Below are 19,686 nucleotides of genomic sequence, written 5' to 3'. Positions count from 1 at the left end.
GACTGTGAAACTTGAAAAAATGTACCAACAAAAATGATGATGAAGATAAAAAGTCACTTGGTGGCAAAGGTAGGCTGACTGAAAAGGAAATTAACAAAATTCAAAATTATTACGGCATTGCTATTCGCCAAAACATTAATAATCTTTATCAGATGCGTAAAAATATTCTAGCAGTTTTACATCACTCATGTGTAGCAGATTCATCTGATGCAAGGCATATTCTTTGTCCGAAAACCAAAGATTCATGGTGTAAGTACCAAAGATTAAAACTCCAAAATAAAGACTATAAAGAAAAACCAGGTTTACCTATAAAAACATTTATAAAACCAATATTTAATGATTTAATGTCTGAAGATCTTCTTTCAAGATGTCTACATGGATCAACACAAAATAACGAGTCTTTAAATGCTTAGTTTGGAAACATTGTCCAAAAGATGTTTTTGTTGAAATTGATGTATTAAATTTAGGTTGCTGTTCTGCAATCATTAATTTTAATGATGGATTTAATGGTATCAATAGAGTTTTTGAAAAACTTTATTTAAAACCAGGGCATTATTCTTTAAGTTTTTTGGCATTGTCTGATTTGAAAAGAGTTAAAAATATGGAAAAAAAATGTAATGAAAAAGAAAAAAAGCAGGCGAAAGCAGTTATGAAGTATTCGTAAGGGATTTTTAGACAAAGATGAGGAAGAAGAGAGTTTATGGTACAGGAGAATTTTAGTCTATATTTACTTTTTATTTATTTACTATAAACAAATATTTAATTAAGTTGATAAGAGTTAAAATTGAAACTAAATCGCAAATCAAAAGAAAAACTTTTTTTTTCAAACTGAAATACTACTTTAATAATAGTACTGTTTATTAATATTATCACTTTTTTTAAACATAATTTATTTTAATTTTGCGTTAGTTTTACTACACAAAACGTTTATAATAAGATAATATTTGTCAATAGGTTTTTTTTCATATTTTTAAATTTTTATTTGAAGTGTTACATGTTTTTTTTTGTTTAAATGTGTTTTTCTCAGTTCTTTAAAATTCACGACTTTGTGGTAATTATCTCTTGATTCTCTTAACCGATTTTCATAAAATTTTCAGGAGTTGTTCCTTTAGTTATTATGGATGTCCCCTACACTTTTATTGCATTATGATAACTTGATAAAAATATATTAAAGTCCAAATATGGTCAAAAATGCCCCTTTTTTGTTTTTGAAGTGTTTTTTTATTTAAAAAAAACAGTTTAATGTTTTTCTTTTGTTTTGGTACAGGATCTTTTTCATTATATTAAAAGCAAGTCTGAAAAATTTCAAGTTGATACCATACATAGTTTTTGAGATATTCACCGCAACGAAATAACTCTATTTTGGGGTTTTCAGGACCAAATTTATCAAGCCATTTAATAATCAAAAAAAAAAAAATTGTCATTAAAATGTAAATTTTAATCAACTTATATAAAAATAATTTCTAAAATGTAGTTTTTGAAGGATTTTTTTTTATTAGTGGTCTACCACCTTAAATCCAAATATCTTCACAACTTAACATGATGGTAAAAAATGGGATTTGAAATCGAAATGAGAAATGCTATACAAAAAATATAGTTTGCTAGGCAACAACAAAAAAAATTTTTTGTTGGCCTGTGTTATAATTAATATATATTTATAATTATAATTAATTAAATTTATAGTTATAATTAATTAAAAAATTTTATTACTATTTTATATTTACTATATTATTCCATACTTATAATAATTATTCAAATCAAAAATTTATTTACTTTGTTTATTGATTATTGACAACAGTCAAAAAAAAAAAGTTAGGGGGTTTCTTTGTCTGAAGTAAAGAAACTCCCCAACAAAAATTTTTTAATTAAAAATTAAAAACTTGAAGTTAAGATAAGTTTTTAACATAAATACTTAAAATGTTTAAAGTGCAACATTACCCTGGGACCATCAGTCTTTGAAAGGTTTCCTAACTCATTAGACTTGACTTTAAAATAGTTACTAACTCTTCCAATATACTCAGATGAAGAAACAAGCAATCCAGAATTCGTTGACCAATCCACTTCACTTTTCTCTGACTCCTTGCATAATAAAATAAGAAACATTGAAAAATATGAAATATTTTATTGGAGTTAAAATAGCTTATGCTATTATACTCCAATATATTAATTTAATTCCAAATGAAGATATTACTAGATTATTATCCTTAATTTTTTTTATATTGGTATAATCTCTCCAAACAAAATTGCAGATAATCACTATTTAAGTTAAGAGTTACATGGAAAGTTTATAAGAAAGAACACTTAATAAGAAAGAAAATGTTTATAACAAAGAATTTTTAAAGATTGAGATGAATTTAAGATTTTAGAATTTAGGGAGAATATTAATTTAGAGAGAATATTAGTTTAGGGAGAATATTAATTTAAGGAGAATATTAATTTAGGGAGAATATTAATTTGAATTAAGAATACTTAGGATTGAAAAAACAAATAAAGAATGAAAAACTTATGATTAACAAAACCTTGTATATAGAATTATTATTTTGTGCAACTATCCTTTCATCTTCCATGAGTAATTCCTCCAAATCTAAAAACAGTTTTATAAACAACTAACTTAACTATTTTATTATTACTTCTACTTTAAAATTTTGTGTATGTATATTTTAAATTTTATATTTTTTTAAAATATTTTTTTAAATTACTATTTCAAATGTTTGAATAACACTAAACATTTTGAAACTTTTAAAAAATTTTGTGAAAGAAACTAAAAATTATATGACAAGGTGAAAGAAATAAAAAAAAAACTTATTTAAAATAGAAATAAAGAAAAAACATGTATTAAAAGTCTAAAATTGATAACTATACATAAACTATTTATATGTTTAAATAATAAAGACATCAACCTAAAATATGCACTAAAACCAAAACAAAAGGAAATATAAAATTTAAAAAAACTCCCAATACCTGTTTTTACTTTTAATTTTTTTTTTAATATTCATTACTATAAGACCATACATATTTTAAAAGTTAATCTTTAAAAGGTAGATGTTAATATAGCAAAGAACAAACTTCAAGAAAGGAGTGTTTTTGAAGTGAGTGTTTACAGAACACAATGTATTAAAAATGTATAAAAACCATTTTTAACCAAAAAAAAAACAACAACAAAAAAACAAAGCATAATTTAATCTTAACTTATTAAATATAAAATTTGACATTAGGCTGCTAGGCCCAAACTTCTAGTTTGCAAAAAATGCCTAAAAAGTCAATGTCGTGTTTGCTCATTTCTAGGTAAGTACATACAAAACTTGCCCTGCAAATAATCAAGAATTGTTTAAATTAGTAATGATAGTGTGTGCTAATTATTGATAATAATTAGCACACAATTAGTGTGTACCATTAGTATGTATAATAGTTTTATATTGTCCAAAATTTCTAAAAATAATAGTTTCAAAGAAGAAACAATGTATGTACGCATTTTTACATAACTTTGCATATTGTTTTTTTGTTATTTCATTGGACAATAGGCATTACTTTCTTCTTGTCTGTATTAAATGAATTGTTGAATGGTCATTTACATGTTGAGTGAAAAACCACTAAAAATCATGTTTTTCAAACTTGTTCAATATCTCATTATCACCCGCATGTCATTTGTCTCATTATTACCATCTGCATATATCACATGTCTTATTATTACCCTCCACACATTACATTTTTTATTATTACCTTCCACATATGTCACATGTCTTATAAGTTTTTTTATCTTTTTTTTTTTCTTTTATAGGATATTTAGATGCTCCCAGAAGTCCTTACGGTCTTATCACCCAGCACCGCGGAAGAGCATTTAACTTTTAACTAAGTTCACGCCTCTTTCCTTACCAACGTCGCTTATTGAGCTAAAGCTGGCGTCGAACCTCGGACCTCTGGGTTTTGAGCCAGAACTCTAACCACTGCGCCACAGAATTTATTTAAATAAATTTATTATTTAAATAAATTCCTAAAAAGGCTGGAAGCAACCATTATTTAAGTTGGGAATTAACTAAAAGGAAAAATGAATTGCTAATGAGAAAAAAAATCCAACAACTTTTACAATACAATATTAGACCTTGTCTAAAAGAAAAGAGTTTAAAACAAGAACAATATGAGCCCAATATGACAACAGTTTTCAATGCAAGGACATCAAATACTGTTACAGGAACACAGAAGGACAAAAAGAGTAGAGACCAGTGAAACCAGGAGTAAGAAAATAGTGAGCGTATTAAAAAGAGGCAACCTTAGCAGATGCTAACTTGCAATAGATTGTATATATGATTTCTATAAAAAATCTGTAGTGATGGATAATCCACTACATTATCAATCCATGAGAGATCAGTGATGAAGGATAAAAGAAATCAAGTTAAAGACATAGCAGAAATGTTACCATTCATCAATGGTATATCAATTGGCTCATGTCATAACATTTTTTCAAATGTTTTGGACATGAAACGATTGCATGAACATCGCTCAGGAGCTGCTAAATGACATCAACGACAATCCAAGTTTGCTTCAAAGCACCATAACTGGTGATGAAACATGGGTGTATCATTATGGCATCGAAACCCAAGCACAATTGTCGCAATGGAAGCACCCTGAATCACCAAGACCGAAAAAAGCACTTCAAGTGATAAATGTTAAGGTTTTGCTTACTGTTTTCTTTAATTACAATTGCGTAGTTCATCATGATTTCCTACCACAAGATCATACTGTTAATAAGGAGTAATACCTTTAGGTTATGCGGCGCTTACGTGAAACAATTCGAAAAAAACGCCCCAATTTATGGCAAAACAATTCATGGCTTTTGCACCATGATATTGCATCTGCTCACTCCCCGTTGCTTGTTCGTAATTTTTTGGACAAAAACAACACCGTAGTCATGCCCCAACCTCCATATTCACCAGATATGGCTCCACGTGACTTTTTCTTATTTCCAAAAATGAAGGAAACCTTAAAAGGTTGTTGTTTCACAAGAAAAGATTTGATCTCAAAGATCAAGTTTGAGAAGAGTTTCAAGCATTGGCAGAAGTGCTGTCACAAGTGCATAGTATCAAATGAGGACTACTTTGAAGGAGCCAACATTAATGTAGGCTAATAAAAAAACATTTTTTTGAAAAAACGAAAATTGCGGGTATTTTATGAACACACCTTGTACACTACCATATATAAACACCCATGTATGTCTCATGTTATATACACTATTTTTATATATCTATTATATGGTATTATAAATATTAAATGTATTTTAAAAGTATTACACCAAAAATTGTTTTAAATTGAAAAAAAAATTTCAATACAAACTGTATCAAAATAAAACAAAACAAATTATAATAACTTTTACCTTGATTATTATGAAATTCTTCACTTGTAAATGAACTACCTATGTTTAATTATTTTATTTAATAAAGAATCCTGAAATAACGTCTTGAACAAAATTAAAAAATATATACTAATAGCACTCAGAATAACAAAGTGAAGAAAAAAGTTAACAAACAGCTAGATTTGACAAAAAAGGTTAACAAACAGCAATTATTGCAAAAATATAATATACAGCAAAAATTTGACGAAAAAAAAATCTTCAATCTACTTTTCTTTTTAATTACTGTTTGTTTTAAACAATCAACATTGATCATTACTTCTTATTTTGAGTGCCAATATAAAATTATTAAAATTAGTAATATAAAATAAAACATATATATATATTGTAATATACCCAGGTCTTGTTCATTATCATTTTCAGACATACTTTCAAACGGATTCTTCATAACCTTTGAGCGTGCTGCTTCAAATGGATTATTTGACTTCTCGATAGAATATTTTAAGAACTTGGAAGCATTGGCAGCATCTTTAAAAAATAATAAAGGTTTTAAATTGACAGTTTTAAACTGTTCTTTAGGTCTATGAAATAAAATGCTAAAATGTCCATTTTAGCATTTTAGTACTGAGTAAACAAGTTTAAAAAAACCTGGATAAAGATTTTTATTAGTAATAGTTTGATCATTTTCAGATTGTTCATTCCCACTGCTTTGATTTAATTTTGTTGCCATCATAGTTGTTGAGTTAAAGGTCTAAATGAAATTTATAATTTATATATATATATATATATATATATATATATATATATATATATATATATATATATATATATATATATATATATATATATATATATATATATATATATATATATATATGAACCAACTGTAACCAACCATAGAAATAATTATTGAATTTTTTTTTTGGAAACTAGAAACTTTATATTTAAAGCAACCCGAAAATTCACCGTAGTATTTTTTAACTAGATTGTTATATTTCCTATCCTAATATATAGATTAAACATTTTACTAATAATGTCATCATGTCATCTGGAGGGGATGGGGGGGGGGGCTTAGTAGATACATCGAATGAGAGTTGAGGTAGGCAGTATATATTTATGGGCAGTAACATAGAATATTTTACCCAGTCTGGTGCTTCTCCATGCAACTGTCGAAGTTTTCTAAGAATTATAATAAAAATATTTTTATTAAAAATATATATGCATATAAAAAAGAAATTTAATAGTTATAAAAAAGTTTATTAAACAAATAAATGAGCAATTATAAATATTTAAAACAAAATAAATATTATAAAACAAAAATTTATAGAAATAATATTAACTAATAACAAAACTTCATTTAGAATACTAATTATAATAACAGGTGATGCATAATTATCATAATTATCAAACAAAACAACTACAGCTAAAATAGGTAATATTATGCATAACTATCAAACAAAATAAAAACTTTAGTATCATAATATTTGATTTAAGACCTTTTATAAGCAACCTGGGTTGGGGTCAAACATGTATTTGTATTTGTAAATTAATGTATTTGCAGTTGTATTTGTATTTGATTAAACATTTTTGACCCCAACCAACTGTAAAAACTAAAATCAACATCATTTAGCTTTTTTTTGATGCAATCGATCAAGACTTGCTCTGTTGAAACATGCCAACATCCCTCAAACTGAATGTCCTATAAGTTCTAAATTGACTATGCTTGTGAATTATTTAATGGATTCAATTTCTTATTCTTGTTATATCTTATAACATAATGGACATTCATCCATTCCAATTAAAAAATCTTTAAAACAATGAGAACTTACTAAACCTGACCAAAATAAAGCATTGGCTCTGGAAGCACAAAACATATCACTGTGAGATACAAATATACACAATGACATTTTCAGAAATTTTGCTATATAGCAAACACTTGTTTTGTTAAGCATGTTTTTTAGTTTGAGTAGTATCCAAAAATTCCATGCACATAAAAAATATTTTTCACCATTGATCACCAGAAGTGATTTCATGTTGTAGAGGTTAACAGGTTTTTTGCTTTTCCTTTTTATACATTGCTTTCATTTGTTGTTCAATATTTAAAAGTCTTAACATTTTTTTGCATTAAAGATTTTTTTGTTTAGTTTTGTCAATTGATTTCCACCAAATTTAGGTATGAAAGAAATTTATGATTTAGCAAGCAACTTTCAGATGTGGCAAGAAATACAAGCCATTCGTAACTTCAAAGATGATGGGCATTAATCTCTACAAGACAGAAAAAGACATTAAGGTAATGGATGTTGTAGTCATGATGTAATCAAGATATAGAAAATTGTAATTATGATGATGCAATCAAGATAATGGGCATTGTAATCATTATGATGGACATTCTTCTCTACAAAAAAAAAAGATTTTTCTTTGTAGAGATTAATGTTGATTTATGATATATATATATTTATTGTAATACATATATATATATATATATCATAGATCAGACCATTTTCGACAACGCCGACCGTATTTGGGCACTGTCCAAATTAAAAATTGAGGACCTTTTTATATTTTTTTAAATGTTTTTTACAACAAATATTGTTTTTTCGCAAAAAAAACGTCAATTTACAGCAATATTACCACTATATTTCGCCAGGACGGGGTTACCGCTGCCCAAATTTCTTTCCTAGAATAGCCCCTATATATATATATATATATATATATATATATATATATATATATATATATATATATATATATATATATATATATATATATATATATATATATATAAATGTATACATATTATGCCTTGGTGAGCAGTCTGACATCATATTAAAATAGAGGAATGCCGAGAGCATCAGTACATACATTGACTGACTAAATAAGGAAAACATGAAAAGAATACTGCTAGATTGACAAAAGGTTTGGATTGGGACAGCAATAATTTATTTCACCTTTTTTTTTCTTTCCAAAAAAATAAAACAGAAAAAAAAGCAAAAAAGTAAGTAAAAAAAGTAAGCAAAAAAAGTTGTTAAATGTACGTTTATATATGCCATAGTAGATAACTATATATTTGTATATATAAATATATATTTAACTATACACATATACATATAACTATATACATATATATATATATATATATATATATATATATATATATATATATATATATATATATATATATATATATATATATATATATATATACATAAATATATATATATAACTATATACATATATATATATAACTATATACATCTATATATAACTATATACATATATATATATATAACTATATATGTATATACATATATATATATATATATATATATATATATATATATATATATATATATATATATATATATATATATATATATATATAAAATATGTAAATACCCCATTACTGTAGAACTAGGTGTATCCATAGTAAAATCTTGCTGTATTACTTCTTGAGTTGATTTGTGAAAACTATTTTGATGCAACCAGTTCAAAGTACTTTGATCTTTAAAAGGTGTACTGGCAGCCAAAAAAAAACGAGCTGAAAGACGAGAATCTTGACTATCCATTTCTTGCACTTTCTAAAAATTATTTAATTAAAGATTCTTAAACAAATATTAAACCACAACAATCAAAATTGTTTACAAAAAAAATATTCTGTTTAATGCAATTTAATTTTTACCTACCAGTGATATGATCTACCAGTGAATTTTACTATTATATTACAACTAAAATAGTTTTTCTTTAAAATCATAAATTAAAAAAGTTGTATTTATGTAAACAATTTATGTAATTTTTTTTTTGGAGTTACGCTACTTGTAGAATACCTAATAATATTTAAAACCTAATAACTGATTGCAGAATAACTAATATTGTCTGAAAACCTAATAACTGATTGCAGAATCTATCAGCAGACTTATACCTGGCAAGTAATCTAGCATGTAAATTGCAAAATAATAACCCTAATACTCCAACAATTAAACCAATAAAAAAAATCTATAAGTTATTTTTATAACTGGAAAAAATTGAGAAAAAAAAAAACCTCGGACAAACTTGATTGATTTGTAACTCCTGAATCACTTGTACTAGTCACTGAAGCCTGTTGCATCTGAATATATGAAGAAAACTGTACTTGGCGCTCCTGGCTTGAAGAACCACCAACAGGTCTTTCACGATCTAATGTTTTGAAAACATTATGCAAGAGTAATACTATTTTACAATAACTATTTTATATGTTAAAACAATCAGTTTGAGGCATCATTTTCTTTAAAAAAATATTTGTAAAAAAACTAAAAATAATTCTCAAAAAATTGTTTTTTTTTTAAAAAATACATATATTGTTTTTAAATAATGTAAACATTTTCTGTAATTTGAAATAACAAAAAAGTAGGAATAATATGGGTTCAAAGAGCTTGAAAAAAAAACAAAAAACATGGGTTCAGCTAAACAATCCTTTCTCGTGTTTAAATGTAAAATTTTTTTATTTTATTTTGTTTTATATTTTGAAACAATAGTTGACAAAAAGTGTGCTCTTTTTACTAGAAAAAATGCACTTTACAGGCATGTGATATTAAATGAAAGTATTTTTAAAAAGCAATATTTTTTTTATTCTTTACTTTTATGTTCTTCAATGTTAAATTTAATGAACCTTATTATTATAGATAAGTTTACAAAGTTTAGACCAGGAAATTTATGCCTTATTTATAAGTTCTTAATGTTTCTCCATATTTCTTTTATGTGCCAAAAAAGTCCACTAATATCATTTGTTTTTTGTTTTTTTAATTGTCTGGTGAGTTTAGTGTTTCCACATTTCAGGATGAATAAGTTTGATTTTTTGGTCAGGTAAAAATTTTATGGTTGGTTTTAAAACACTCTCTATATAGTTACTTGAATTAATTCCTGCTTTGATAAATGTTAGAGATATTAATCTTATAGCACAAATTTCAGCCCATACCTATATCTCTACCCCATACCTCTAACCCGTACCTCAACAGCTTTTTAGAAACTTTTCTATTTATAATAGTGTACTCTTAGTGCTTTTTGATATTCATTCATGTAATAATAACACCAATCAATTTTCATGTAAATATAATTGGATTTTTGATCACAGTTAGGTGGAATAGTTTTTCATCTGTTGTAATGATTTTTGTCCAGTTTTTCCTAATGAATTCATAAAGCTTTTTTAGATGTTCTTTCAATCCTACCAGGTGATAATGCATGTACATTAGGGTGGGTCATACTTTTAAAATTTTGGATATGGGAGCGCGCACAATACTCAATTATTAAAGATGAGTAGCACATTTGAGTACAAGTTGTATGTGTATAAAAATATTTATTAAAATAAAAAGTATTTGGATGTCAGCAAATTCTACAATCCCATTGGTCTCGGAAAAATATGCATTCGATAAACTTGTTCTTGAATGGAACATTGCAAAAAGCATTGAAAAATTGAGAACTATGCCAAAAAGAAATATGTATGCAGTTAAAACAATTTTAAAATTAAGAGGAGATTCAGAATACGGAAACACTATCTATGTAAGAAGTAGAAAACATCATATTCATAATTAAAATGCTGATTCAATTTTTGATCTAATTAATTGGAGTTTGGATGCTTACAAACCTTTATTTACAATTTTTTTTTTCTTATAAAACCCATAATGGTTGACAACTTTTCTAACGTCTACCATGCTTGTATGGCCTTAAGGAAAGTACCACCATAGGTTATGTCTAATTGTTTTTTGATGATTGCATTCCCATAGGCTTTTTAAAAAAGGCAGAAAAGTGCCATTGTGATGAGTTTTTAGTAAAACTTACATTTTTTGAATAGCTTTAATAGTCGCTAAACTTTTTTGCCATTTATTTTTAATGATCACCACATTATTTTTAAGTCAACTATTAGTGGTTATTGAAACTTTGAAATATTTCTTTTCTAACAATTTCTTAAACATTCTATACCAGTATTCAACTTGTATCAAAAAAAAAAAAAACCTTCAATATTTTCTTAAACTTTTTCTTCTTACAATTTTTATTATAACGCTAACTACTTTAAATATTTGATAATATAATATAAACTAACCATTGTTTAATTAAATTTGTAATCAAATTTTAAAAGTTTTTCCATTTCAAACATGACTGTACTATAAAAAGTAATCACAAATGCCAAACAAAACTCAATTTTATGAAAAAATTCTTAAATTCTTAAAAACTGATCATCACCATTGCATATTCCTTAGATGTCTTTACCACCTTTACCTTTCCTAACATACATTCTTAGTAACAATATTTCAAATATCTGACTAACCATCTAACATATTTAGATATGATTCAGATTACCACTATAAATCAACATAAATATCATGTTGGTATCATTTGGTTTTGTATACCTTCTGCTTCAGGTTTTTTATTTTTTTATAGATAATATACTCTTAATAAATTTGAACCCAAACCATGCTTATTCAAATAAAAACCAAATGAGCGTAGCACAACAGTGGTCAGCTTTAGAACTAATCATCAGATTAAACCTCTTTAGTTTATTTACTATGCTTTAAAGCATTTTTTTAAATTGCTGAAAATTCATAAATGTCGTAAATAATGTAAATAATGATTTAATTTTAAATATAGATATGAATAAATGGTTAGATTCTTTATTTCTATTTTAGCCAAATAATTTTACCAAATAAAGAAATGAAACGAGTACTCTCAAAAAGCATTTTTTATATATGTGTGTGTGTGTGTGTGTATATATATATATATATATATATATATATATATATATATATATATATATAAACACATAGATATATATAAATTATTTTTGTGTGTGTGTGTGTGTGTGTGTGTGTGTGTGTGTGTGTGTGTGTGTGTGTGTGTGTGTGTGTGTGTGTGTGTATGTATATATATATATATGTATATATATATATATATATATATATATATATATATATATATACATATATATATATATATATATATATATATATATATATATATATATATATATATATATATATATATATATATATATATATATATATATATACACAGACACATATATATACATATACACACGCACACATATATTAACTATTATATAAAGAAAAATCTTACTTGTAGGAGTGAGCTCATCAGAATTATTCGGTCGATTGAAGTTTGAACTCGTAACCAAATGCGAGCCTTAGAAAGAAACTAATTTGTATAAGTACAAATATGGAAAGTCAGTATTTAGAATCTTAAAAAAAAAAGCATTAATCCTCATTGATCCTAACAATGTTTATGTTTGCGCCATATTGTAACATATGTTATAATATATTATAATAATAATATGTTTTAATGTATTTTAACGATTCCAATAATTTTTAAGTAATTATAATGAAAAAGTACTCATAATGAAAAAGGAAAATTGCACACAAAATATGCATAGCCCTTGAGAGATAATAAGAATTGCAATTTTCTTAAACTTGGGATATAATAATAATTAACAATGAATAACAAATTTAACTAGCGTAAAAATTGCAGTAAAATTATCTTAATAATATTATTATTAATCATATTTAATATTTTATATATATACTTTTATATATATCTAAAATCTACATAATTAATTATATGAACTATATAGTATATTTTAACTAAACCTACCTTTACCTAAAGATATGCATTGTCATAACTATTAAATTCTTTGATGATTATTACCTTTAAATGCCAATAAATTAAAACTGATACTGGTTTATGAATTTTTATCTAATTAACAAAAATATTTTTTATTCAATAACTATATAAGAAGTTAGGATGGACTTTCATTCAGCATAATAAGCTGGATAGAGAGTATGTGTGTGTTTAAAATGTTTTTTTATATTTCATTATTTATACAATGTTTTGTTTGTAAAAAAAACTTTTTGATTGCATACTTTTTTATCACATATTTTTTAATAATTTTTTTTGAGATTAGGTTTTAAATATCATATAATTAAATTACGTATTTTGTTTCATCTATGTGCCCAATTTAAGTTCTTCTTAAATATTGAACAAATTAAACCTTAAGAAAGTATTAAAACTAATGTTTAATATGTGTGTGTGTGTGTGTGTGTGTGTGTGTGTGTGTGTGTGTGTGTGTGTGTGTGTGTGTGTGTGTGTGTGTGTGTGTGTGTGTGTGTGTGTGTGTGTGTGTGTGTGTGTATATATATATATATATATATATATATATATATATATATATATATATATATATATATATAATATCATACATATTAATAAATATGTTAAACATACTTTAGACAAAATCAGTAGTCATTAAAGAAATCAATAAAGTGTGCTTTTTATTACCTCTTATTGACACACCTCCATCGCCACCATCTCCACCTCCAGTATCACTATAACTGTTTCCACTGCTTCCATCACCCAATCCACCTCCATCACCATCTTCTTCTTGCCCTGTATCCCTCCCTTCAGCAGTTTGACGCTCTACATGAATTAAAAAAATGTTAAGTTTACAAATTTTTGTTTTAAATATTTTTAATATTGATGCCCTTTTAAATATGTGATGCTCTACAATGAGATCACCTTAAGTACTTTAAAAAATGATTTAAATTGTGTTCAAAACTAGCCAATCTTTAATTCATCAACTCTTATAATTTTGCAGAATTAACACAGTAAACTAGTGTTGGTTAAATAAAAAAATTATAAAGAATTAGGCATATAAAGATAAGTTAAATATATAAAAATGATTTTAAATAGATAGAAACAACGAATTGAAAAAAAAATTTTTATTATAAAATATCCTTTTGTAAAATAATTATTTATTACTTATTTTACCTGCAAATTTAAAAGTTAAAAAGTTTAGAAAAAGAATTTATTGGTGCATTCAAGAAATTACTAAGTATTAAAAAAAATAAGTTTAATGCATTCTTATCACACTGTAATATAAAAAATTTTCATACTAAAAACAAATATTCACCAAAATAACTAAAAACAACATCATTTTTTTCGTGAGCAAAGGAAACATAGAAACTTGACTTTTATTAACTATTTTGAAGGATAATATACCAGAATATTTTCAATGTCAACTATGACCTTTTACTAATGTCTACTATGACCTTATTTTTTTATTGTTTTAAATAGTAAATTATAAGTTAAAAATGTTTGAATTAGTAACAGGTCACAAAATTTAATTTGTAATTTTAATTTATTTAAAACCATATATTTAATTTCTGTGAGTTAAAAATATTTGTTTAGACTAAAATTGATCAATTAAAACTAAGTTGAAGCTGAAGATAAGTTGAAAATATTTTTTTAAAGAATTGATTATTGATGAAAGAAAATTTTTTGAAGAATTACTATAATTGATGAAAGAAAAATTTTTAATAACTATAAAACAAATTTCTTAAGATTATAAAAGTAATAAATGAACAAGTAAAAAAAAATAAAAAAAATAAAAAGAGAATACAAATAAGTAACAGTAAAAATCTTTTCATTTAGAGAGTTTTAAACAAAATGTTACCAAAAATATGACATTATTAATAAATGTAATTTTAACTGATTTAAATGTTAACCCCTTACGGACCGATATTTTTTCAAATAAATGCACCAAAAAAATTAATTTTTTTTAAATTTAGAACTTAGATATTGACATATAAAGAATAAAAAAAAAAAAGTCTGTTTTAAAAATAAACTTTATTTTTATACATAAATATGTTGTTTGTTAATTCAAAAAAATGTAAAAATGATACATATTAGTAAAATACATATAGATATATAGATAGATACATAAAAGAAAAAATATAATATATAACTGAGAAAATATAATAATATAACAATAAAAAAAATAATAAGACATAAGCAAAATAAAATAATTAATAATTTAATTGTGTATTATTAAAATCTAAATATTATTAATCTGATTGATTCTTAGTTGATTTAATATAATAATATTGTTATAAGATTATTTTTACGAAATATTTCAGGCTAATACATGAAAAGTAAAATATATGACCATCCGAGTTATCTCGAGTTCGGTCTTTTTGGACCATGTAGCATGACCCAAGATGTCTCGGGTCATGCTACATTCTTAAGAGGTTAATAATGGTTGCTAAAATAATATCTGTTTTGTTTTTTATGGTTTTCTATCTTTCATATTTTAAAATAATCATACCTTTTAGATAAGACTTATTATTTAGTGATCAAAAGAAAGCTTATTTTTAAATAGCTTGGTTAGAATAATTTACATAAAATTATATTGCTTTTTTAAATAAATTAAAAAATTTATTTATATAATAATTTAGGAACTAATTTTTAAAAAAAAAAAGCTGAAAACAAAACAATAAATATCAAAACAAACTTTTTAAAAAAATGAAGAAACACATTCTTAAATGTCTAACTACTAATTGGCTGTTTGTTTTTAGAACACTAATGTTTGTTTTTAGAACACTAATGTTTGTTTTTAGAACACTTATGATTGTGTCTAGAAATAATAGGTGTTGCCAGTTTGAACATGTTTCATTTCAAATGTTCAAACTTTTTGCTAATTTTTCAAAATTTAGATTTTGAAAAATTAGCAAAAAATTAAAACTTTTGGAAAGTTTTTTTATCATAATTTTAGTTAATACAACTAAAATATCAAGAAAAAACTACTTAAAACATTGTAATACTTTTAAAAAACAACTTATTATTTTTTGGCCGATTTAGGTTGTGTTTTGTACGGTAGCTCTAAAAATATAAAGTGATATCGCTTGTACTGTTATTACCATTCAAATAGCGCCATTTTTATTTCATTAAAACATAGTAGCTGTCAAAAATGAAAAAAATAATATGTTGAATAACGATTTTAAGTTAAAATGAAAATGGCGAATTTTAAAGAAACAACTACATCTGAATGATCAGAGGCTTGATTTGATTTTGATCAAGAATTACAATAATCAAAATGTAAAATTTGCTGAGTTGAACTAAAACCTTCTGGGTCAACAGTGCATCACCACAAAACACTTAAAAATGAAGCATAAAATTGATATTTTCAAATGCAATACATCAACCTCTGAGGCTGTTGAAACTAGTCCTGCTTATAAAATGCTACAATTTGAAAACTTTTTTGTTCTGGACTTTAAACTTCAGATGAAATCTTGTAGATTGACTGCTATTGATAGAATAAGTTTTAGAACCATTGTTAATAGTCAAGTTTTAAGATCCACATTTTGTGCTTTAAGGTAATAATATCCCAAAAAGTCATCAAACTGTTTGTGATCTAATTTTACTATGACTTAAAAAACAACTTATTAGTTCATAAAAAAAAATCATTTCAATTTTTTCTGAAATAGTTCTAACCTGTGCATGTTTCAACTTTTATTAAAAAAAGTTTGAATAGGCAGTAGAGTCATTTTATGTTGAATCAACCAAAAAATAATTTTTAACACAATGTCATAACAGATTTTGACTCCTTTTAAAATTTTTGCATAAATTAATGAAAAAATCTTCAATCTTAAATTTAATCCATTTTGGACATTCACATAGATGAGTTTTGACTTTATGAAAATCCCTGACTTTGTTACTAACTTTTTTCTATGAAAATCCCACAAAATTATTTTAATAAAAAATCCAGAAAATCCGGTAAAATTATATGGTCAACAAATTGATGAAGGTATGCGGGTAAAATCTGGAACATTGGTAAAGGGATAAATGAAGTAACTAAAAACTACTGAATAATTATGTTTTTCTAAAATTCTCTAAAATCAAATATAATACCTCAGTTTTACCGAAAACAATTTGCAAAGCGTAATAATTTATTTACTTTTTAAATATCTGACAATGGTTCAGAAATTAATACTTTTTATTCTTATAACTTTCTGCTGCGAAACGTTTGTCAGCTTTTCTTTTTCTGCACTTTCTTGCATGATCATTAATAGATTCTTTAATTATTTTCACCGTTCATGTGAGACGATCTTTTTTTTCCGAATTGAATTTATATAGGCTGAATAATACTCTTCACTATTATCTTTCTCTTGAAGCCAATTCCAGCGGAACTTGTTTTTAATATTTTTGTATCAAAATGTCAGATAAACTCTTAACTTACATTTTATAATTTTTTTTTTTTGATTGTATCAACTGACAACGAAAACCGGAAAAAACTCATCTACACACTAAAAACTAAAGGTAGAAATTTTTAGTTAAGGTAGGATATGTGATATACCCTTAGTGAGGTATAATTTTCTACCTTATAAGGTAGAAAATTATACCTTTAAATTAGAAAATTGTATGACAAATAATTGTTTTTAATATAATTTTCTACCTTAAAAGGTAGAAAATTATACCTTACTAAGAGTATATCACATATCCTACCCTAAGGTAGAAATCTCTACTTTTTTTTTTTAGAATGTATGCATCTAAATTGATACTCTTTCCCAATATCATTTTTTACTGTTTTTTTTTTTTTCAGTGTCATTGGTTTTTAAGTAAATTACACCACAATTTGAAAAACTTGACATACTAATACTGGTACTTAGTTGTAAACTAAAGCACTCTTATACAGAAAAAGATTCAACTGCTTTATAAATAAAATTAAAAAAAAAAAAAAAAACAAGTCACACAATTTAACAAAATTTTTCCCACTCAGGTTTTTTAATGTTTATAGATGTCTTTTTTTTTGCCACTGAATTCAAAAATTACATTTGTTTTGAGGTAACATCGATAGTTCTTTATTTATACTTAATTTTAAACATTCTTGATACTAGCTAAAATCCGTCAGTATGTTGTATCTATTCTAATGTTGTAAAGATAATTACATAATTGCTCTTTTTTGAATATTAAAAGATATTTAGAAAGTACTAGTATTAGTGAAAACAAAAAGAAACAATTCTTTACTATAAACACTCTTCTCAAGGTTAAAAGTACTTTGATGATTAGGATTTTTGAGAGTGCATACTATTATCTTTTTTGGCTAGAGACCATATATAATTTTGCATCATACTTAATATCTATTTTTCATTTTTGCAATGTCCTGATGAAATCTCTCACCATGCTTCTTAATCAAATCATTTTTTATCATTGTTTTTTTTGAACTTCTTGGACTTCAACATTGCTTTTATTTGGGATCCAACAAATATATCATCTTTTATCTTTGCTTCAGATAGCTTTGGAAACACAAGATGAATTTCTTGTAAAGATTTTTATCCAAAATCTAAGGCTTTTACAAACTGTTTTACCAATCCTAGTTTGATATGAAGTGCTGGTAATAAGATTGTCAGAACCTACTAGAGGGTGCTTGAAAGCATTGAACAATCCTGGCTGTAGTTCCACTTGTGGGGGCATCCTAATAGAGAAGTTCCACAAATTCCACATTCACATGAAGGGCCCATGGTTTATCATGATCACATGCTCATGTGATCAGGATAAACCATGGAATTTCTAAAATTGCCCATAGAATTTCTAAAACATTTTGTATAGACATTTTAAAAACAAATTACTTAGGTCTTGAATGCAAAATGCCCATTTGATAACATTTGCAAATATTTAACATGAAAATATTTAGTATTTAAGCATGCAAAAAGCTTTTTATACATTTTATAAAAGGTTTTAAGACGTGAAAACAGAAAACCTTATATTAGTATCATATTAGTATCTACCAATGAAATGTTCCATATACAAAATTCATAGTATTATCTGTCTTTTAACCCACTACAATTTTCTTTCCTCATCCAAGCTTAGGCTGTAAAAAAAGTGCACTAACAACCTCTCGTCAAATGTTTTGTGAGGCATTAACAATGAGTGGGCCCTCAGTTGATAATTGGCACTAAAAATAATAACTTTAAAACAATAGATGATACTGACAAAATTTTTACATTTTTGGAATAAGCAGAGAAAATTCATTAATAAACAATAAAAAAAATTTATAGGGCGCAAATATTTTGTAAAAATTTGTAACATTGTGTTTTAACTTATGTAATTTTAGTTTAATAGTAAAAAAATTTGAACCTTCTTATTTTTTAGAACTCACAAATGATTTCATAATTCTGCATGAGTTTTTTATTTTTTTATTTATTTGCATTGAAATTATATAATAATATATGTTATATTTATTTATTTTTCATTTTTTCCAGTATTCCAGTATCTCAGATACAGTTCTGGTATATAAACTTGTACTGTACACTTCAAAGGTATACAGAGCTTATAATGTTTAATAGTTTTCAAATAATTATTTTCAAGTTACAATATTTTAGAACTAAAAGCGTAAAAAATAAAAAATTGAATAATTAAGGAAGATGTTTCATTAGTTTGAATGCAGTAGTGGTGTAGTTGTAGAGCGCTTGCTTCATAAGTAAAACGTTTCAGGTTTGATCCTCACTATGTCCCTGGGATTAAAA

The 19,686-nt window shown here is 25.1% G+C and overlaps 1 protein-coding gene across 4 annotated transcripts in view; it reads right to left on the bottom strand.

Annotated features, from left to right (window-relative positions):
- The window catches only part of LOC101237638 (centrosomal protein of 192 kDa), a 113,378-nt gene that overhangs the window by 49,388 nt on the left and 44,304 nt on the right, over positions 1–19,686 (bottom strand). For all 4 annotated transcript variants that reach the window (XM_065819999.1, XM_065820001.1, XM_065819998.1 and 1 more), the window contains exons 9-18: positions 13,664–13,801; positions 12,449–12,514; positions 9,384–9,517; positions 8,741–8,922; positions 6,487–6,523; positions 5,993–6,095; positions 5,741–5,872; positions 5,369–5,407; positions 2,520–2,584; positions 1,939–2,079 (exon numbers count right to left, since the gene is read on the bottom strand). In XM_065819999.1, coding sequence (XP_065676071.1) covers positions 1,939–2,079; positions 2,520–2,584; positions 5,369–5,407; positions 5,741–5,872; positions 5,993–6,095; positions 6,487–6,523; positions 8,741–8,922; positions 9,384–9,517; positions 12,449–12,514; positions 13,664–13,801 — 1,037 coding nt within the window. The remainder of the gene's footprint in view (positions 1–1,938; positions 2,080–2,519; positions 2,585–5,368; positions 5,408–5,740; positions 5,873–5,992; positions 6,096–6,486; positions 6,524–8,740; positions 8,923–9,383; positions 9,518–12,448; positions 12,515–13,663; positions 13,802–19,686) is intronic.

Source organism: Hydra vulgaris, chromosome 15 (genome assembly GCF_038396675.1).
Source record: "Hydra vulgaris chromosome 15, alternate assembly HydraT2T_AEP".
NCBI lineage: Eukaryota > Metazoa > Cnidaria > Hydrozoa > Anthoathecata > Hydridae > Hydra > Hydra vulgaris.
Note: the sequence above shows the minus strand (reverse complement) of the source record. Positions and strands in the feature narration are given on the sequence as shown.